The 22104-nt window shown below is 49.2% G+C and overlaps 1 protein-coding gene and 1 long non-coding RNA gene across 7 annotated transcripts in view; one reads left to right on the plus strand and one right to left on the minus strand.

Annotated features, from left to right (window-relative positions):
• Positions 1-11374, minus strand: LOC105488045 (zinc finger protein 132). 6 transcript variants are annotated; one of them, XM_071088127.1, is made up of 4 exons: positions 10862-11248; positions 8439-8549; positions 8122-8311; positions 1-6332 (listed from the first exon to the last, which is right to left on the minus strand). In XM_071088127.1, the coding sequence occupies exons 3-4, from the start codon at positions 8174-8176 to the stop codon at positions 4441-4443; spliced, it is 1947 nt and encodes a 648-aa protein (XP_070944228.1). In that variant the 5' UTR covers positions 8177-8311; positions 8439-8549; positions 10862-11248; the 3' UTR covers positions 1-4440. The 6 variants fall into 6 exon arrangements, with proteins under 6 accessions (XP_070944228.1, XP_070944226.1, XP_070944227.1 ...); XM_071088125.1 differs by lacking the exons at positions 8439-8549; positions 10862-11248 and adding an exon at positions 11250-11374; XM_071088126.1 differs by lacking the exon at positions 8439-8549 and having other exon boundaries at positions 10862-11249.
• The window catches only part of LOC105488047 (uncharacterized), a 20788-nt gene continuing 10031 nt past the window's right edge, over positions 11348-22104 (plus strand). The window contains exons 1-2 of the long non-coding RNA XR_011618009.1: positions 11348-12090; positions 20744-21015. This is a non-coding gene — a long non-coding RNA (uncharacterized lncRNA). The remainder of the gene's footprint in view (positions 12091-20743; positions 21016-22104) is intronic.

Genomic DNA, 22104 nt, shown 5'->3' on the forward strand with positions numbered 1-22104 from the left:
GGAAATCCACAAAACATTTATTTGAATTTCAGCTATGAGTGACACATAGGTCTGCATGTCCTGAGAAGTCCTATACACCCTTATCTCACTTGGCCATAGTCATTGGAAGTTTCTGATATGCCCTTAGAACAGACATGTCCCCTCTTGTCTACCACAGTCTTCTCCACACTGTTTTTGTACCAATGATAGTTTCCACATAGCCCTGGCAGGTCTGAACCAGTTATACCTGCCTACTGAGCTCTATATTTCATGAGTCATGAGCCATGGGCAGGTACTGGGAGACATAGCTAGTAAAGTAGGACATGCACTGGGAACAGAGGACCAAATTTTTGCTGTGAAGGTTCTCAAAGAAACTACCCCATTCTTCAGAGCCAGCTCTGGGTCCACAGGTGACCCTTGGTGTCTAAACCACAAGATTCAGTCTGAGCCTGTCAGTTTTTCACAGGAGGCCTTAGGGCAACAAGGCAAATTCAACCAAAACTGGACTGAGTGTTATTCCTGCCCATGCGGCTGTTTGAGACACTCAGTGCCCCCTACAAGCTGTTCTTTTTATTAGGATGAATTGTTTCAACTCACCTCGCCACCTCTGATGCAAGTGGCTACACATTAAGGCCTTTATTATCTCAGTGAGAGACAGGCAGATCCAGGACTGGGTGATTGAGATTAAACAAATCATTCCCAAGTGTCACATGTAGATGCAAACAATGTGTCCACGAAGAGAAACCTTTTCTTTTTTTTTTTTTTTTTTTTTTTTTGAGACGGAGTCTCGCTCTGTCACCCAGGCTGGAGTGCAGTGGTGCAATCTTGGCTCACTGCAAACCCTGCCTCCCGGGTTCACACCATTCTCCTGCTCAGCCTTCCAAGTAGCTGGGACTACAGGCGCCCACCACCACGCCCAGCTAATTTTTTGTATTTTTAGTAGAGACGGGGTTTCACCATGTTAGCCAGAATGGTCTCAATCTCCTGAGCTCATGATCTGCCTGCCCTGGCCTCCCAAAGTGCTGGAATTATAGGCGTGAGCCACCATGCCCAGGCAAGAAGCCTTTTCTGGAAAGCTCCAGAAGACACCAGCTCAGATCTTAGCAAGAACTGTGTCATACCAAAATCTAAAGCCATCAGTGGGAAAGAAAATGAGGGTACTCAAAGGGCTCAGACTATATGAAATTCTCTCTAGAGAATGGAAAGGTAGGCTGCCTTCCCTTAGCACAGTGGAGGAGACTGACACATCATGAGATCTTGCCAGGTGGCAGAGATGACACAGTGTGGCAGGCAGTTTTTGACATGGCTTCCAATGATCTCTGCCCTGTGGTATTCATGCTCTTGTGTAATCCTCTCCCCTTGACTGTGGGCTGGACCAAGTGACTTGCTTCTAACAAATAAAACATAGCAAAGATGGTGGGATCTCACTTCCATTATTAGATTACAAATGATTGACTTGTTGGTATTCTCCATTGCATTATCAGCTTGCAAGCTTTGATCCACAAGCTGCCATTTTGGAGAGGCCCATGTGGCAGAGAACTGGAGGAGGTCTCAGACCAACAGACAGGCCCTCAGTCCAGCAGCCCACAAAAAAAACCTGAATGCTGCCAATTACGTGAGTTTGCTTGGAAGCAGAGCCTTCCCCAGGCAAGCCTTCAGATGACCACACCCCCCAGGTGACATCTTGATGTTAGCCTTGTGAGAAACCCTGAAGAGGAGTCAGCTAGCTGCACCAAAGTTTCTGACCTATAGAGACTGTGAGATAATAACTATTGTTTTAAGCCACTAGGTTTTGAGTAATTTGTTACACAGCAATAGGTAACTAATACAGATGGTTTCTGCAATAGCAGTAATACAGTGCTGCCTAAGATTCTGGGAGCTGCGGCTTTCCCACATTTGTTGCCCAAAACTCTGTCGTGAATTCTCTGGTGATTTTTCTTTAAAGGGGGTGTCTACAGCTGAAGGCTTTCCCATTTTCACTGCACTTGTAATGCCTTTTCCCCACAGGTACTTTATATTGCTTTCTCACACAGGAGAGGTGACCAAAGACCATCCCACATTCCTTACATGCGGGGGTTTTCTCTATTGTGAATTTTTTGGTTATAGATAAGGATTGATTTCTTCTTGAGGGTCTTTTTTCATACCAAGTGTTTAAAGATTTCTCTTCAGTGTGGGTTCTTAGGTGGTTGAAGAGGGCAAAAGTCTTCATGTCTTCCCATAGCCACTGCTCTTGAAGGGCTTCTCCCTATCATGGCCTGCCTGGTGTTATCTGATGTTGGAGCTGTGTGGCAGGATCTTCCCACTCAACTTTTCATGGCTTCCCTGTGCCATGAGTGCTGTGGTGATGGAGAAAGGAAGGCATTTCCATATTCTCTTTTGAGCTTCTCACTATTCGGGTACTCCAGTGCCAGAAGTGGGTAGTTACCCTGGAAAGCCTTCACAAATGCCTGGTCCTTGAGTCCTCTCACTTATGAATCCTGCTGTGCATGAACTGAAAAGTGCTCTTTACAAATGAGACTGTGAGCCATGTCACATCTGAAAAGGTGGTCTCCACCATAAATGGTCTGTTGTTGGTGAAAAGTTTGATCCACTACTCTGTTTGGTTTCTATCTGGAGTATACTGCCTAACGTTCAGCCAGGAGTACAATCTTTGGCAGGGCAAGGGTGCCATGGTCAGGGTGAGGAACGACCAGTCATGGAGTACTGGTCCTGTCACATACCCCACTGCTGAGCCTGTTAGGTGACATTCACATGGGCAGGGAGAACAGAGGGATCTAGGACAGCTGGCAGTGGCTACTGAAACTGCTGTTCAGTGATGTGAGCCCAGGCCACTCTTTTCTTTTTTAGAGATGGGGCCTTGCTATGTTGTCCAGGATGTACTCAACCTCCTGGGCTCAAGAGATCCTCCTGCCTCAGCCTCTCAAGCAGCTAGGACTATAGGTGTGCACCACTGCACCTGGCCAGGCCTCTCCTTTATGGGGACTCCTGTTCACATCCCAGCCAGTGCTCTCATGAGTACTTCCTTGTATGGGGGAGGTCAAAGAAACAGCAACAACTCACATGTGATGATGATGAAATTACATGGTAAATAAGCTTTTTAAAATAGGTGCTAAACACCATATTCTGCAAGGTTCCAAATCTCAATCTCCTTCTAAAATACCAGCTCTGTCAACTGTGTTAAACGCCCCCATTTGCCTGTGCCCACTCTGTTGGCCAGCAAGACTGTGAAGGCATGAAGTGTGTGTTAGTGACCAGAAACCCTGGCCAGACTACAAAAAACACTTTCCTGGACGTCAGGCTATTGCTTCTCTCAGTCCCCAGTTCCTACCTGGGGAGTGATGGGTGCCAAGATACAGTTTGAGAGAAGTGAATGTAAACAATATTGCATTTATCTGCTTTAACTATAGCAAAAACTTTAACATGGCAAATACAAAGGTCTGCAGCTCTGCAGTTGTTCTGCACACCCTCACCCTGCAGAGTCCCAGTTGATGGGGAACTATGGCTGCTTCTTTGTCCATGATGGCATGTGCCCTAGTTCACCACAGTCTCCCTAAATTCCTAGTTATTACCTCACATCCAGTGTTTCTCTATGCACAGAGTCCTCCCTGGACCCCTCTAGGTCTTTGCCTTGGTGACCCTGTGACACATTAGTGTTGTAGACGGATTTATTTTTCCTCAGGGTAAGCTCTGGGCCCTGTGGTAACTGAAACATAGGCCACTACATTCAATCCAGAGCCTTTCAGTCTTTCACATAGCAATGCAAAGTAGGCTACAACAGGACAGAGCAACTACCTGCTCTTCTACTGTGCCCTCAGGCAGATTTTGTGCCCTGAAAAGGCACTCCCCACTCTATCCATTCATTTTCTCAACCTACCCCAACAGAACCCCTAAGATTAAAGGTGACCTGATCAATAAGGTCTTTATTATCATGCGTATGGTGCAGACAAGGTAGGTGATTCTAGTGGCAGGTGATTTGTGGTCTCAATGGACACATCTTAGGGGTTAAACACAGACTTGACTACATCCACGAGGAATGTGCATCTTCCTGAGCTCAAATTAGGTTTCCCTCAAGGCCCCTCGGCCAGCATGCATTCAGTTCACTGCCTAACCCTCTCAGAAGCAATGGGAATTAAACCATTCCAGTGAGCTGAGGACAGTCCTGAATCCCTACAGGACAGGTGAAGGGAGGCTCAGGGTACTGTTTTCCCCAAGCCAGAGGACAGGACTGCTGCAAATTTTTGGATCCAGGCAAGATGGAAAGTGGCCATGGCTTCTGCCTTATGCTGCATGGGTGAGATGGCCCTGCAAAGGTTCCTGGGCTGGTCAGAAACAGGGTAGCTTCTGAAGGCTTTTCCACATTAGCAGTACATGTAGGTAATTTTTCTGGTATGGGGATACTGCTGCATAAAGTTTGACTTGGCTGAAGATTTTCTCACGAAGACCACTTCCATAAGGCTCTACTCAAATATGAATCTTTTTATGCTGAGCAAGGTTACAAAGATGGCTGAAGAGTTTCCCACACTGGCTACACTCGTAAGTCCTTTCTCTGGTGTGAACTTTCTGGTGCCGAACAAGTGTAGATCTTTCACTAAAGGCTTTTCCACACTGGATGCATTCATAGGGCCTTTCTTGTGTGTGAACTCTCTGATGACGAACCAGGTGGGAGTTACTGCTAAAGGCTCTCCCACATTCACTGCATTCATAAGGCCTTTCTCCAGTGTGAACTCTCCAATGACAAATAAGGCTAGATTTTCGGCTAAAGAATTTCCCACATTCACTGCACTTATAAGGCTTTTCTCCAGTATGAACTTTCTGATGCTTAATGAGAATGGAGTTTTGGCTAAAGAATTTCCCACATTCATTGCACTCATAAGGCCTTTCTTTTGTGTGAACTCTCCAGTGTTCAATGAGAGTGGAGCTGTGAGCGAAGGCTTTCCCACACTCACTACACTCATAAGGCTTTTCTCCAGTGTGAATTCTCCAGTGCTGGATCAGGCTGGAGCTGCGGCTGAAGGATTTCCTACATTCACTGCACTCATAAGGCCTTTGCCCAGTATGTACTTTCTGGTGCTGGATGAGTGTGGAGCTATTACCGAAGGCTTTACCACAATCACTGCATTCAAAAGGCCGTTCTCCAGTGTGAACTTTCTGATGTCGAAGGAGATGGGAGCTTTGGCTGAAGTCTCTTCCACATTCACTGCACTCAAAAGGCCGTTCTCCAGTGTGAACTTTCTGGTGCTGAGCAAGGTTGGAGTTATTGTTAAAAGCTCTTCCACACTCACTGCATTCATACGGTCTTTCTCCAGTGTGAACTCTCCAGTGCTGAATGAGAGCAGAGCTTCGGCTGAAAGATTTACCACATTGACTGCACTCATAAGGTCTTACCTGTGTGTGAACTTTCTGGTGCCGAAGGAAATTGGAGCTTTGGCTGAAGGCTCTTCCACATTTCAGGCACTCAAAAGGCCTTTCTCCAGTGTGAACTTTCTCATGCCGAATGAGGTGTGATCTGTTACTGAAGGCTTTCCCACATTCACTGCACTCATAAGGTCTTTCTCCTGAGTGACTTCTCTGATGATGAACAAATGTGAGTTTGTGATTGAAGGTTTTCCCACACGCAATGCACTCATAATATCTTACTTCAGTGTGAAATTTCTGGTGCTTCCTCAGCTTAGATGGGTGACTAAAGGCCTTCCCACACTCCTTACACACATTGGGTATTTCTGCAGTGTGAAATTTTTGATTACCAAGGGTTGATTTCTCCTCTAAGAAATTTCCACCTGTTGGGCATGCAAATGGTGTCTCTTCAGAGTGAGTTCTCAGATGGCTGAGGAGAGTGGAGCTCTTCAGGAAGGCTTTTCCACAGTTACTGCACTTGAAGAGTTTCTGTGTGGTACAGACTTCTGGAAGCTGCCCAAGATTGGAATACAGCTTCTGCCCGCAGTCAACAGCTTGAAGCTGGAGGAGGTCCTGGCTATCCAGGATGACCTTCCCACCTTCCCTGCAAGTGAAGGGGTTCTCTGACAGATGGACTTTAGAGCTCTTCATAAGTGCATCCCTGTCCTTGTACCATCTGAAGGGCTTCCCTCCACTATGCTCCTTCTGGTGCTGGTGAAGATTTGCATTCAACCAAAAGTCTCTCCCACATACTCCACATGGGTAGGGTTTCTCCTCACAGTGTGTTCCCTGATGCTCAGCCAGGTACAAAATGTCTTTCAAGAATGGCCCACACATGTCACAGGAGTTAGCTTTCTTGGTGGAAGAATCTGCGTTGGGGATCCTGACTGGTAACACCTCTTCTACAGAAATATTCTGCTTGGGATGGGCCTCCTCACCCTCTACTCCATGCCAACAACCTGAAAATACAGAAATGCCAGTTAACTAACTATTCTACTTGGTGGGAATGGGTGACTTCCTTAGAAATGTTACCCAGGAATTCACACTCAAGAAGAGGTCCCAGGGATTGCTGATAGGCCAACAGGGCCATCAGGGTGAGGAAGGGCCCACTACTATTGGCAGGATAGGGACCAGCCAAGCAACAGAATAAGGGAGACCTCCCTAGGGGCAAGGACACAGAAATGGGTCAAAGGACTTAGACATTTCTGTAAAAGAAGATATATACACACATGGCCAATAAGCATATGAAAAGAAGTTCAGCATCCTTAATAATGAGGAGTATGCAAACCAAAACCACAATGAGATATCACTTCACACTCACTAACATAGCTAAAATAATAATAAAAAAATAAACAACAATACATGAAGATGAAGTAGAAAAACTGGAGCACTTATACATTCCAGATAGGGATGTGAAATGGTACAGCCAATTTGGAAAATAGTTTGACAAGTCTGTTCCTACAGAGCTACACAAGAGAACTAAAAACACATCCACACAAAAATGTGTACAAGACTGTTCATAGCAGTATTTTTTAAAAACTGAGATAGAGTCTTGCTACGTTGCCCAGGTTGGTCTCAAACCTCTGGGCTCAAGTGATCCTCCTGCCTCAGCCTCCTGAGTAGCCGGATTATAGTCACCTCGCCCAGCTTCTATAGTAGCATTTTTTCTAACACCTAAAAAATGGAAACAAGCTGAATGCTCATCAACTGATAAATGGATAAACAAACTGTAGTCCATCTACACACTGGAATATTTGGCTGTAAAAAAGAACGAAATACTGATACATGCTACAACACTGATGAACTTCAAAAACATGCTAAGAGAAAGCCAGTCACAGAAAAACATAGTATTCTATAAAATGTCTAGGAAAGGTAAATCTATATAGTCAGAAAGTAATTAGTGGTTGCCTAGGACCGGAAGGAAAGGGATAAGGAAAGATGGGGAGTGACAGCTAATGGGACTGCTAATGAGACCTATAGTTTCTCTTTAGGTGATGAAAACATGCTAAAACTACATTATAGCAATGATTATACCATGTGAAAACATACAGAAATCACTAAACTGTGTACTTGAAAAGGTGAATTGTATGATTTATCTTAATAAAGCTGTTTTTAAAAAATATCTCATTGAGGGCTGGGCGCGGTGGCTCACACCTGTAATCCCAGCACTTTGGGAGGCCGAGGCAGGTGGATCAAGAGGTCAGGAGATCGAGACCATCCTGGCTGACACAGTGAAACCCCGTCTCTACTAAAAATGCAAAAAAATTAGCCGGGCGTGGTGCTGGCGCCTGTAGTCCCAGCTACTTGGGAGGCTGAGGCAGGAGAATGGCATGAACCTGGGAGCTGGAGCTTGCAGTGAGCCGAGATCACGCCACTGCACTGCAGCCTGGGCAACAGAGCTAGAGTTCATCTAAAAAAAAAAAATCTCACTGGAGACAGAGACAAAATCTGGGCATGGCTTCATACTGGGTAACCCAACCAGGGATTTGGTGAAGCTCAGTGGGATCTGTTAGGCAGACTGGAGATGTCTGATCCCCAACCTTTGCCTCCACAAGGCTTCTGGGCAACAGCTATTAGGAAAGCTCATGAGGCTGCTCAGAGAGCGATAGGGGAAGTACACACAGCAGAGTCTCAGCACCCCAGCACCTACAACAGGAAACCTGAGAAGGAAGCAGTACCCGTGATCTGGCTTTGGGATGAACAGAGCTTTCTATGAGGAAAAGACACAGGGCATAAGCTGGTCATCACCATGCTGGGACAGGGTATTACCAAGTGAGGTTACGAGCTCGAGGTTTTCCAGCATCACACTGTGGTACAGGTGCCTCTGGGCTGCATCAAGGAGCTCCCACTCCTCCTGGGAGAAATATACAGCCACATCTTCAAAGGTTACCAGGCTCTTCAATGCGGGGACAGCTGAGCCACAGGGCCAAGAGGTATGCTGACAAAGAAACAAACAATCGGTCAAATGGAAATATGCAGGCCCTTGCCGTGTGACTCGGAATCCTGCCACATCTACCACTAACATCTCTTTTTCTTATGATCCTCTCAGTCCATCCACTACTCACCCATCCGCAGCTTATCTTCTTCCTCAGGGCCCCCGCCTAACATGCCCTGGAATTAATGGTGCCCCTCTCTCCTAGTGGTCCCACTGGTCACTGTATCCAGGCCAATCCAACCTAGAGGAACAACAGGCAGGTGGGCAGATGGATGCTGCCTCCTCCCTCCTGCTGGCCAATTTTCCTTGTGACTTCTGGCTCATACCTCCCAAACGTAAGAAAATTTGGGCTTCCCTTTCTCTTAAGACGCCTGTACCAGGGCCATGGGCCCAATGGTTCACATTCCCTCACCTTTACACGTGACTCCTCAGACCATACAGTTCTTCTATTTCCACCTCCTCCCTGTTCACACTGTAGGTATTCTCCCTAGCATCTCACCATGCACATAGCATACCTGACAGACGCAACCAGGATCCAATCCTGGTCCAAGCCAACAACAGGGCTCCAAAAACCCCACTGCCAGAGGCAGCCATAGCCCCTCAAGTCAATGCCTCCCGTCCTTTCCCTATTTCTTCAACCATCAGCTGCCCAGAACCATAAGCAGATCTCAAATATCTCTTCCCTCTTATATCTCTGCCTTTGTATGTGTTGTCTCCTTCCCAGTCATAGCTGTCCTTGCTCTTCCTAACACTCAAATCCAAGACCCACTGGCCCCCACCTTGGCTTGGGGACTCAGCTTAGGCTGATCCTTTCTGATCCTGCCACTACACCAGCCTGACAAAAACCCCAGGACCCTACTTAAGAGGAGGTAACATGCCCTGACCACAAGGATGGCCACGACAATATAGTGAGCTGTAGAGAGATAAATCAACCTAAACCAAAGCCCAACTCTCATCCTACTTCTGCCGCTATGCTTCATTTTTGTCCTAGACCTACTCTCTGTTTAGGAGGCTCGGCCACTATCTTGAACCCAACCCACAACTGCATGCAGTGCCCACCCACAAGCATCCATCCCTTGGATGTTTCCAGCCTAAACCCGACGTAATTTCATAATCGCATGTTTAGGGGTCTACTTGGCAACTCAATTTGGTAGTGTCTGGGACATCTCAAATACAACAAAATCCAACTCTTTATCTTCCCCCTGAAATCTGCTCCTCACACCAACTTCCACATCTGAAAGATCTAAGGTCAATTTTTTTTTTTTTTTTTTTTTTTTTTTGAGATGAAGTCTCGCTCTGTCACCCAGGCTGGAGTGCAGTGGCGTGGTCTCGGTTCACTGCAAGCTCCGCCTCCCGGGTTCATGCCATTCTCCTGCCTCAGCCTCCCAAGTAGCTGGGACTACAGGCACCTGCCACCACGCCTGGCAAATTTTTTGTATTTTTAGTGGAGAAAGGGTTTCACAGTGTTAGCCAGGATGGTCTTGATCTCCTGACCTCGTGATCCGCCCGCCTCGGCCTCCCAAAGTGCTGGGATTACAGGCGCGAGCCACTGGGCCTAGAAACCTTTTTTTTTTTTTTTTTTTTTTTAAACAGAGTCTCGCTGTCGTTCAGACTGGAGCGCAGTGGCATGATCTCAGCTCACTGCAACTTCCATCTCCCAGATTCAAACGATTCTTCTGCCTCAGTCTCCCAAGTTGCTGGGATTACAGGCGCGCACTACCATGCCTTGGCTAATTTTTTTGTATTTTTAGTAGAGACGGGGTTTCACCATGTTGGCCAGGCTGGTCTTGAACTCCTGACCTCAAGTGATCCGGCCACCTCGGCCTCCCAAAGTGCTGGGATTACAGGTGTGAGCCACTGCACTCAGCCTAAAGTCAATCTTAACATTTCACTCTCTTTCACTGTCCCACATCCGGTAATCTATGGCCCAATTTGGGCAGATTCAGAAGCCAACCATCTGTCCTACCTCCATGGGCACCCCTCTGTCCAGCTACCCAAAGCACACATCTGGACCACGTCTGTCAGCTCCTCACTGGCCTTCCTGCTCCACCCTCACCATCCCTCCAGTCTGCTGCCCACTAGGCATCTATAGGGAGTCTGTTAAGACTGGAGTCAGAGCACCTCCTTCCTTTGCTCCAAACCTTCCATGGCTCCCACCACCATCAGAATACAGGCCCAGCTCCTCAGGCTGCCATTCCAGGCCTAACTCTGGTTTTCCTGCTCTGTTTCCACCAGACTAAAAGGAGACCTGCAGTCCCTGGAATGCTTCCATTTCATCACAACCAAGCAAGGTGCACATGCTGGTCCCTGTGCCTGGGACAGCCTTCCAGATCTCATTACACAGGATTCCAGAAATGGGAATCCCTCGATATAACGCCTGGCCTGGATTCAGGATGGTAAGGGTAAGTGACTCCCAGGGCAGGGCCCAAGACCCACGTGTAAGGACAGGGCACGGCCAGGCGCCCCAGGACACCAACATCCCCTCTATCTGGGCTTCAGGATCCTAAGGGCCGGAATCCCAGCGGGTGAGGGCCTGGGGCACACTCCACTCACCTGCGCCGGGCCCATCAGCGACGCTGGCAACCCCACTGGAACCTGTGGGCTGGGCAGGGCCATATTAGGAGGCGCTAGGGCTAGCCCTGCCGCTCAGCCGAACCCTCACACTTCCACTGAGTGGCGCGAACGCTGGGTGACGGTCGCACTCAGGACCTGTCTTTCCTAATACAAAATGCGCGCAAGGCCTCCGGGCACCGCAGGGACGAAGGCTGGGGATGGAGACCCCTGAGACGCGTGGCGCTGGCTCCACTTTCGGGAACACCTTGGCTCATAAAAGCATAGTAATTAGCCGGGGGTTATGGTGCGTGCGAAGGCGCGTTGTTGGTCCCTGCACCCACTCCCGCGCCCTTGTTTGGCTCCAGAGGCCTCCTGTAGCCCAACCCACCAGCTGCAAAATGAGCACTGCAATGGCGGCGCCGGAAGTCCCGCCCCTCAATGCCGGCTCTGACTTGCTCCTGGTCCGCGCCTTCATTGGCTCAAGGCTCCCCGCCGACTATGACGCTATTTTCCAATGCCCGTCACGCTGCCGCTAGGCCGTTGCCAAGGTGATTGAGGAAAGGCGTTTATCGCGTCGCCGCTCACGCAACGCAAACTACATTATCCAGAAGGACCCTCGCCGTGCCTCAGGGCTGGCCATTGGCAGCTCAGGAGAAGGGCACTTCCGGGCGGGGTGGAAGACGCGGGCCAATCAGTCTGCAAGCGGGACTTCTGTCGTCGTCCTCGGACCGTCACTTTGGCATTTCTCGATTTTGTCTGCATCTGAAGGCACCGCGTTGTCAGGCGAGGGACGGAATCTTGGAGGCTCCCTGGGCCCATGAAAACAGGAGTGAGGAAGGCACGAGAGTCGGGGAAGTTCCGCCTCCGTGATATATAAGCGCCCCGACCGCGGCGAATATCGCCCCCCGAGCCCCAGTGTTCCCCCCGGCCGTAGATAAAGCCGGCCCAATGGGACCCTCAGGTCGCACCGCGCGGAGGTGTCCGCGGCTCCCGGGAGTGGTCGCCCTTGGCGTTGTGTCGGCTTTAAGGAGCGCGAGGCCGAGGCCAAGAAAAGCCACGCGTTGGGAGGTCTTGACCCAGCGTGCGCCCGGCTGCAGGCTTGGAGCGTGTGCCAAGGGTCTCCTGGCACCCACTCGGCTGGACTCAGCACCATTGCCCTAAGTCTCCAATTGAGAAGTACCTTCCCCAGGTCCTCTGCAGCCCCACCGAACAGTGTGGAGCGTTCACAGGTAGGGGGGTCACCATTTCAGAATCCAGTTTGTTGAGACGTGGAGGGTACAGAAGGAGGGATCTGCATATGCGAAGACTTGGACGTGAGACTGACCTGAGCGTTCAGGAAGGATCTCGTGCCCCCTCGGCAGTGAGTGGAGAGCGTAAGAGGAGTCCTGCCTCTCCTGGCACACTGAGGGCGCTGGGAGCCATGAAAGGTGTTGGACAGAAAAGGGATGGACATGACCTGACTTAGAATTTGGAAAGTATTCCAGTGGCTGCTGAATGAACACACTACTGGAGAAGGTGGTTGTAGCGGGGCTGGAAGCAGGGAGACTGTGGGGAGGTTATTGCAGTATTGTTCCAGACAGTTATGATAGTGGCCTGTCCAGAACGGAAGCAAGAGAGATGGGAGAAGTGATCTGATTCCCAATAGATCTTCAAGATAGAGCTAATGGAATTTTTTGCTACCTTAGATAAGTGGAATAAGCATGAGTAGGGGTGAAGGACCATCCCAAGTAGTTAGGAAGAATTAGGATGCCTCCTGTGGAGAATAGAGGTTGGCAGTTGGCAGGAGGAGGACGTTTCTTGGAAGATTAGTGATGGATTTTGTAGTTATAGGGTCTGAATTGTCTGGAGGCCTGTGAGTGGAGGAGTCAAATGGGCCTCTGGATGTATAGCATTCTGGTGTGGTTTCTGGACCTCCAGACTGCATTATGTTGGTGGCCTGGACCAGGGAAGGGCCTGAGGATAGGATTTGGGAAGGGGGGTTTTAGGTTGGAGTTACAGATGGGCCCTCGCGGTGAAGTGTTGAGACTAAGGACCAGTGGCTAGGGCTCATGCCCAGTGCTTAGATCACATCTGTCTGCCCATTGACTTGGTGTTGCAGGGCTTAGTGACCTTTAAGGGCAGGGTCAGTACATCTTCCAAAAATGTGGGGCTCCTTAGTGAGGTCCAGGGGGGCTTCTATAGTGACGTGATGCTACAGAGCTTTGTATTCCTGTGCTCACTAGGTAAGGCTACTGTGTCTCCTCTTTCCACTACACATGAAATCTAGGTTTTCCTCCGCCTTTCCCTTGTTCCCTGTGGGAGGTGCTGCTGGCCCTGGCACTGGCCAGTGTTCTGCGACTTATCCCTGGCTGCTTCATAAACCCCCACACCTTCTGCCCTGGGACCTTGACAACCTTGTGAAGCTGCAGTGACGGCCCCTGCACCCACTCCCTCGCCCTTGTCCGGCTCCCGAGGTCTCCTGTAGCCCAACACACCAGCCGCAAAGTGAGGACCACTATGGCGGTGCCGGAAGTCCCGCCCCTCAACGCCGACCTGGAATCATAAGTCTCAAAACCTGTGTAGCATATCACATGCAGCTGGGTCGTTTCCTGGCTAGGTTACGCTGTCAGGATCTGTCACTTTTCTGTCCCTTCTGCCACATCCCCTCACTCTAGTAGAATTTTTCTGCCAGCTGTCCCTTGCGAGTCCCAGTGGGCACTGACATGGTCATTGATGGTGGGGTCACTGAGCATTGACTTTGTGAGGTTCAGTTCTTCCCAGCTATATACCTGGACAGGTGATCTTCGCCTACGGTGGTTTGTCATGGGGTGGATCACCTTGACGTGGGCTGCCTTCTCACAAACCACTCGATCAGAGCTCTATAGGATCACTGCCGCCACCCGTGCCGTGTGATCACCTAACTAGAACTAATGAAGAGACCCGGCTGGTGGACAGGGTGGCTTGAATTAGGCCATGGACAGAGAGGCCCCATGGTGCACCAGTTCTGTTGAATGGAAGACAGCTGTGAGAGAGCTGTTGGCAGTGCCCTGGTGGCTCACCTGGTACCTGAGTTATGACCTCTGTTGTCCTGGCACCAGGATGTATAGCCATGCCCTTTTTTTCTTTTTTCTTTTTGAGACAAGAGTTTCACTCTTGTTGCCCAGGCTGGAGTGCAATGTCATGATCTCGGCTCACTGCAACCTCCACTTCCCGGGTTCAAGCAATTCCCCTGCCTCAGCCTCCCAAGTAGCTGGGATTACAGGCATGCACCACCACACCTGGCTAATTTTGTATTTTTAGTAGAGACGGGGTTTCTCCATGTTGTTCAGGCTGGTCTCGAACTCCTGACCTCAGGTGATCTGCCCACCTCAGCCTCCCAAAGTGCTGGGATTACAGGCGTGAGCCTGGCCAGACGTGCCTTTTTAAAAAATTTTCCTGACGTTCTTCTGACACTCTATCCTACTTTCCCCTGACTCCTGTTCCCTGGATGGCCTCCTCTCTTGTCTTCCAAGACTCATTCTTTCCCCTTCTCCCCTCCTCCCCTCCAATGGCCAGATCTACCATTGGCCTCCCTGTAATGTGTCTTGAACTGATAATGTATCTTTAAATAGTTGTTATCTGCGCATGGTGGCTCATACCTATAGTCCCACCTACTTGGGATGCTGAGGCAGGAGGAGCGCTTGAGTCCAGGAGTTTGAGTCCAGCTTGGGCAACATAGCGAGCGAGATCCTATCTCCAATATAAATAGAACATAAATACATAGTTTTTGAAAACCCGTTCTTCCATGAGACTGGCTTGTTCCATTTGAGGAGTGTGGGCATAGGTGTCAATGGTTCAAGACCCGGGCTTCGCTCACTGCATGGTACTGGCCTGTCACCAGACACGAGGGCCCTGCAGCTCCACATTTTGCAGAACCTACAGAGAACTGACACTGAAGAGATATCTGATAAATACATAGCATATGGAAAGGTGTTTGAGAAGAAGCAAACCTTTTCTCCTACCAAAAAACTTCACAGTGGGAAAAATTGCAAGTGTGTTATGAGCATGGGAAGGCCTTCACTTTTGTTTTCATCCTGAGAAAGCAGGAGTACACGCACATCTTCGAAGGGCCTTACAAGTGTAGTAACATGGGGAATCCTCCAGCCAGAACTCTACCTCCTTTGAGCCCAAAATATTCACCCCAGAGAAAGTCCCCATAAGCGCAAGGAGTGTGGCCCAGCCGTGAGCAAAATTTTGCAAAACTCTTCTGCACCAAAATGGTCATACCCTATGAAGGACTCCTAAGTTCAGGGAAAGTGGGGCAGTGCCAGCTGTCCTGGTGGCTTCCCTGGTACCTGACTTGAGGTTCATAAATGTTATATTCAGAGCTCTGCTTTCATTAGCAAAAACAAATTAACACCAGAGAATGGTTGTACAAATGCAATAACTACTTGAAAGCTTTCAGGGAAGTATGAAACTTCATCCTGCAGAATTCTCACCAGAGAAAGGCCCAGTGCATGCAGCTAATGTTGGAAAGCCTCTTCTCACAGTTTTAATCCTATTTAGCACCAGCTACTTTACAGCATTGTGAGTGCAGCATGTAGGAGAGCAAAAAATTGCAGCTTCTGCCTTGATGTGCACAAAGTGATTCACCCGGGAAAAAACCTCTAGGAGTGCAGCCAGTGTGGGAGAGCATCAGCCACAGCTCCTGCCTTGCTTGGCACCAGAAACTTCACCCTGGAGAAAAGCCTTTTTATTATAGCAAATGTAGGAAAGTCTTCAGCTCCTTTATTTAATATAAAAGAATTCACACTGGCCAGGTGTGGTGGCTCATGCCTGTAATCCCAGCACTTTGGGAGGCTGAGGCAGGGGCATCACCTCAGGTCAGGAGTTCAAGACAAGCCTGGCCAACATGGCAAAACCCCCTCTCTACAAAAAATACAAAAATCAGCTGGGCGTGGTGGCGCGCATCTGTAATCCCAGCTACGCCAGGGGCTGAGGCAGGAGAATCGCTTGACATCAGGAGGCTGAGGTTGCAGAGGGCTGAGTTGGAGCCACTGCACCCCAGCCTGGGTGACAGAGCAAGACCCTGTCTCCCCCACCAAAAAAAAAAAAATAAAGACACAACTGGGCATGGTGGCTCATGCCTGTAATCCCAGCACTTTGGGAGGCCGAGGCAGGCAGATCACTTGAGGTCAGGAGTTCGAGACCGGCCTGGCCAACATAGTGAAACCCCGTCTCTACTAAAAACAGAAAAATTAGCCGGGCGTGGTGGCAGGCGCCTGTAATCCCAGCTACTCAGGAGGCTGAGGCAGGAGAATCACTTGACCTCGGGAGGCAGACATTGCAGTGAGCCAAGATCATGCCACTGCACTCCAGCCTGGGCAACAGAGTAAGACTCCATCTCAAAACAACAACAACAACAACAAAAAGCCCTACATGAGTAGCCTTCGGCCACAGCTAAACCTTGTGTAGAAGATTCCTCCCTGAGGAGACACTCCATGATGGCCCTGCATGTGGAGAAGCCGGCAGAACCCATGTTCTGCAGCCCACTGAGGGACCTTGGCAGAGCTATGACACCACTGGGTCCTGTGGTGGAAGCCCATCTGGGTTTGATGGTGACTTCCTAGTTGTTCAATGTAAGTCACTCCCTGTTTCTTGCTTATACTACCTTGGAGGGATGGTAGGGGCCTTGCACGCATTGGGGTGGTATCATGCTCACTCGTGATGGGCTCTGATATGGACATGACCCCATTCCAAGTAAGGAGCCTAATTGGATAATTTCTCTCTCTCTCTCTCTTTTTTTTTTTTTTTTTTGAGACAGAGTCTTTCTCTGTCCCCAAGCTGAAGTGCAGTGGTGCGATCTCAGCTCACTGCAACCTCTGCCTCCCAGGTTTAAGAGTTCCCCTGCCTCAGCCTCCCAAGTACCTGGGACTACAGGTACGTGCCACCTCGCCCGGCTAATTTTTTGTATTTTAGTAGAGACGGGGTTTCACCACGTTGGCCAAGATAGTCTCGATCTCCTGACCTCGTGATCCACTCGCCTCGGCCTCCCAAAGTGCTGGGATTACAGGCATGAGCCACTGTGCCCGGCCTCTCTGTTTTTCTTTTTCTTTTCTTCTCTTCTCTTCTCTTCTCTCTATTTTTTTTGAGGCAGAGTCTCACTCTTGCTCAGGCTGGAGTGCAGTGGTGTGATCTCGGCTCACTGCAACCTCTGCCTCCCAGGTTCAAGCAATTCTCCTGCCTCAGCCTCCCAAGTAGCTTGAATTATAGGGTGGTGCCACCATGCCTGCCTAATTTTTGTATTTTTACTAGAGATGGAGTTTCACCATATATTGGCCAGGCTGGTCTCAAACTCCTGACCTCAAGTGATCCACCCACCTCGGCCTCCCAAAGTGCTGGGATTACTGGCGTGAGCCACCGCGCCCAGCCCTGATTGGATAGTTTCTGAGGGACTTGTGGGTAAGTTTCCCATTTTCCACAGACATTGAAAAGTGTGCATTTGGCCGGGCGCGGTGGCTCAAGCCTGTAGTCCCAGCACTTTGGGAGGCCGAGACGGGCGGATCACGAGGTCAGGAGATCGAGACCATCCTGGCTAACACGGTGAAACCCCGTCTCTACTAAGAAATACAAAAAAACTAGCCGGGCGAGGTGGCGGGCGCCTGTAGTCCCAGCTACTCGGGAGGCTGAGGCCGGAGAATGGCGTGAACCCGGGAGGCGGAGCTTGCAGTGAGCTGAGATCCGGCCACTGCACTCCAGCCTGGGCTACAGAGCGAGACTCCGTCTCAAAAAAAAAAAAAAAAAAAAAAAGAATCTCAAAAAAAAAAAAAAAAAAAAAAAGAAAAGTGTGCATTTGACATCCATGATGTCTTCATTAAGTACTTATAACAGAGGTTTTATGCATTCTTGTCATCACCTAGCCCTGGTGCCCTTACCTCAGAGAGTACACTGGACTGTGTCATAATGCATTCATCACTCATTGGTTCACCTTTGGTATTGGAGTCCTGTTTAGAGGATGGAGTGAATTGAGCATGGAGGTGTTCTCAGACTGGCCACCAGGAGCCCCTGTGCACTTGACTCAGAGCACAGCAGCAGGGAGCATCTCTCTGTCTAATTGTGGCTGCCCCTGGGAAAGAATGAAAGGCTGTGTTCTGAAGCTTCTGACCTGGAGTTTGCCTGGAGAGGGGAGTGGTTGGTCTGGAAGAAGCAAGAAAGTGGCCTCTCTTCCAAGGAATGTCTCCCCCAGCAATGTCGAAAGCAAGCCCTCTGGAGGCCACACCTTGGTAGTATATTACCTTCTGGTATTCATACAAGCACTAGGTCAAGTATCATAGGTGGATAAGGAAACACTGGATGTGAGGAAATAGAGCATGGGGAGCCTAGCAAACTGCTTGGTGACTGAACCCTTGCAGAATGAGGATGTGCAATGTCTTGAGGCCTGTCCACCCGTTTATCTCCCACAGCTCTACTCATAACAAAAGGTTTTATGAATTCCTGTCATTTCCTAGTGGGCTGGGTACTTTTGGTTACCACCATGTGGTCAGGAACTCCAGGACTGTGACAAACATCCTCTATACCTCCTTTTTAAAAAACAGTTTAATTGAACTGTCAAATAATATACATATAAAGTTCACCCATTATAAGTGTACAATTTAATGATTTTAAGCAAATTTATACAGTTGTACAAACATCATCTTAGCCCATTCCTGTCAGACTCAAAAGTTCCTTTACAGCCTTTGCAGCTAAGATCCGCCCCCAGCCCCTGGCAACCACTAATCCTTTTTATGTCTTTTCTGGATATCTCATGTAGATGGAATCATGTAATATGTGGCCTTTTGTGTCCAGCTTTTATCACTTACTGGAATGTTTTTGAGGTTCATACATATTATAAATCACTCTTTTATTTATTGTGTTGCTGAATAGCATTTCATTGCATGGATATGCCACATTTTATTTATTCACCAGTTGATGGACTTTTGGATTGTTTTCAGTTTTTGGCTATTATAAATAATGCTGTTATGAACATTTGCCATCTGGATGACCGACTGTGTTAGGCAGTGTCACTTCCTTGTATTCAGACAGTGGCCAAGTCGGTATACTAAATGGTAAGGAAATACGGGTGTGAGGAATTAGGGAGTGAGTGAGATCAGTGACCTGAAGGAACTGTATCCAGTCCATAGGGACAGCCAAAACTTTGCTTTGATGGTTGAGTCCATGCAGGGTAAGGTTCTCAGGACCTGCAGACTTGCACATCTATCAAAGCCATACAAATGCCAAAAGGCTTTTTTTTTTTTTTTTTTTTTTTTTTTTTTTTGGAGACAGAGTCTCGCCCTGTCACCCAGGCTGGAGTGCAGTGGTGCGATCTCGGCTCACTGCAACCTCCGCCTCCCAGGTTCAACCGATTGTCCTGCCCCAGCCTCCTGAGTAGCTGGGATTATAGGTGCACACTACTACGCCTAACTAATTTTTGTATTTTTAGTGGAGACGAGGTTTCACCATGTTGGTCAGGCTGATCTCAAACTCTTGACCTCGTGATCTACCTGCCTCGGCCTCCAAAGTGCTGGGATTATAGGCATGAGCCACCGCTCCTGGCCTTTTAAAGAACCAATTTTGGGCCGGGCGCGGTGGCTCAAGCCTGTAATCCCAGCACTTTGGGAGGCCGAGACGGGCGGATCACGAGGTCAGATCGAGACCATCCTGGCTAACACGGTGAAACCCCGTCTCTACTAAAAAATACAGAAAACTAGCCGGGCGCGGTGGCGGGCGCCTGTAGTCCCAACTACTCGGGAGGCTGAGGCAGGAGAATGGCGTGAACCCGGGAGGCGGAGCTTGCAGTGAGCTGAGATCTGGCCACTGCACTCCAGCCTGGGCGACAGAGCGAGACTCCGTCTCAAAAAAAAAAAAAAAAAAAAAACCAATTTTTTGGCCAGGTGCGGTGGCTCAAGCCTGTAATCCCAGCACTTTGGGAGGCTGAGACGGGCAGATCACGAGGTCAGGAGATCGAGACCATCCTGGCTAACATGGTGAAACCCCGCCTCTACTAAAAAATACAAAAAACTAGCCGGGCAAGGTGGCGGGCGCCTGTAGTCCCAGCTACTCGGGAGGCTGAGAAAGGAGAATGGCGTAAACCCGGGAGGCAGAGCTTGCAGTGAGCTGAGATCCGGCCACTGCACTCCAGCCTGGGCGACAGAGCGAGACTCCGTCTCAAAAAAAAAAAAATTTTTTTTTTTTTTTTTTTTTTTTGTATTTTTAGTAGAGACAAGGTTTCTCCATGTTGGTCAGGATGGTCTCATACTGCCGATCTCAGATGATCCGCTCGCCTCGGCCTCCCAAAGTGCTGGGATTACAGGTGTGAGCCACTGTGCCCGGCCACCAAAATAATTTTTATACCTTCCTGTCATGCTCCCTTGGACCAGGCACCTTTTGGGCATCACTATGTGGTCAGGAACTCTAGGACTGTTAGAAAGGCGAGACTCAGCGAGGCTTCCTGGTGGACTCTAGCAGCTGTGATCTTCATTCCTTTCTGGTTACATTCTCACTGAGGCAGGGCTAACCCCAACAAGGAATGGGAAGAGGGTGGGCAAGGTAACACAAGACTGTTGGATTCTCCAGACTTCCAAGAGGAATGGGAGATAGGTAACTGTATGTGGAAATCACCTCGTTTGTAAAAGTTCCTACCTATTTACAAAACACTTAAGGAGTTAGGAAAAGGTTCTATTCAGCAAAACCAATGTATAGTCCATGAATGATCCCCGGGCTACGCTATGACTTCCAGATAAGGGTTAAACCCCCTAAACGCACCCTGCCCTCAAAAGGGCTGGTCTGAGAAGGATGGAGAGTCCCAAGTCTGCCCCATACTATGTCACTGGGTGAGTGGCAACTGCTGCTGTCTCTCATGCCCTTGTGCCTGTCTGCCCTACCTAGCACCATGAAGAGAGGAAGGAGATGACATCACCCATGGAAGGACTTATATACCCTGTCCAGTCTCATTGTTGGCAAAAACACAGTCAGCCAAGTTGACACCTCCCTGGTAATTCCAGAAGTCCTCTGGACCACTCAGGTTGCTTCAGACCTACCCGTCTAGAGGAAGAAATGACATCCACGCCAAAAAGTATGTGCCCTGAAAAACATACCTTCTGAAGTTTCTCTCAACACTACTGGAGACAGAGGTCAGTGGAGCCTGAGTAAATGTCCAGGTAAGCTGCATGAAGGGTGGGAGAGTGGCATGGGCCATCAGAGCTTAATTGTACATTGCTTGGGCAGCCACGGTTAGATCTTGAACACCTTGCTCCCATTCTGTGCTCTAATCTCTCCACTTGGGCCATTAGGTAACAGCCATGCTGGGGGTCAGTGCAGTGGGGATGTTTCCATGGTGATGCCAGAACAGCCCATGCCACAGCCTGCTGACCTTATCCTTTGACCTGCCCAGAAGTCCAGAGATGCTGTGAACGCTTACTGTAGCCTCCATGCTGGCCTTATGGGGACACCAAGATTCCTGGATGTGGAATCCACTGAGCACCTTTGCCTGCAGACTTCAGTGCCAGGGGCCACATCAACAACCCCTGACTCTCCCAATACTGTTCCTCTACCCACAAGCCCCTGTGGTTCCCTAAAAGGAGATGATATTGTTTTCCCCACTCCCTGCCTTGACACCTAGACTCAGGCCTGACTGCAGTCATCTGCCAAGTTGTCTCTGGAAAACCTTTGACACAGGTATTGTGAATGCCCCAGGCTCTGTCTTTATCCCCACCACTACCAAGCCCAGTAATTACCCATTCTCTTAGGACCTGACCGATCTCCACCTCCCAGGCTTTCTCCTGATCCAAGGCTGTCTGGGAAATCCAGCTCCAAGGTAACAGTTGCTTTTGAGGCTCCCCAAAGGGCTTGTGAAATACTCAGGATTCCTTTTTTTTGTTTGTTTTTTGAGACAGAGTCTCACTCTGTTGCCCACGATGGAGCGCAGTGGAGCTATCTCGGCTCACTGCAGCCTCTGCCCCCTGGGTTCCAGCAGTTCTTCTGCCACAGCCTCCCTAGTACCTGGGATTATAGGCATGTGCTGCCACACCCAGCTAATTTTTTTTTTTTTTTTGAGATGGAGTCTCAGTCTGTCACCCAGGCTGGAGTGCAATGGTGTGGTCTCGGCTCACTGCAACCTCTGCCTCCCAGGTTGAAGTGATTCTCCTGCCTCAGCCTCCCGCATAGCTAGCTGGGACTACAGGCTCATGCAACCACACCTGGCTAATTTTTATATTTTTAGTAGAGACGGAGTTTCACCATATTGGCTA

The sequence above is a fragment of the Macaca nemestrina genome, chromosome 20, assembly GCF_043159975.1.
Source record: "Macaca nemestrina isolate mMacNem1 chromosome 20, mMacNem.hap1, whole genome shotgun sequence".
NCBI classification, from domain to species: Eukaryota; Metazoa; Chordata; class Mammalia; order Primates; family Cercopithecidae; genus Macaca; species Macaca nemestrina.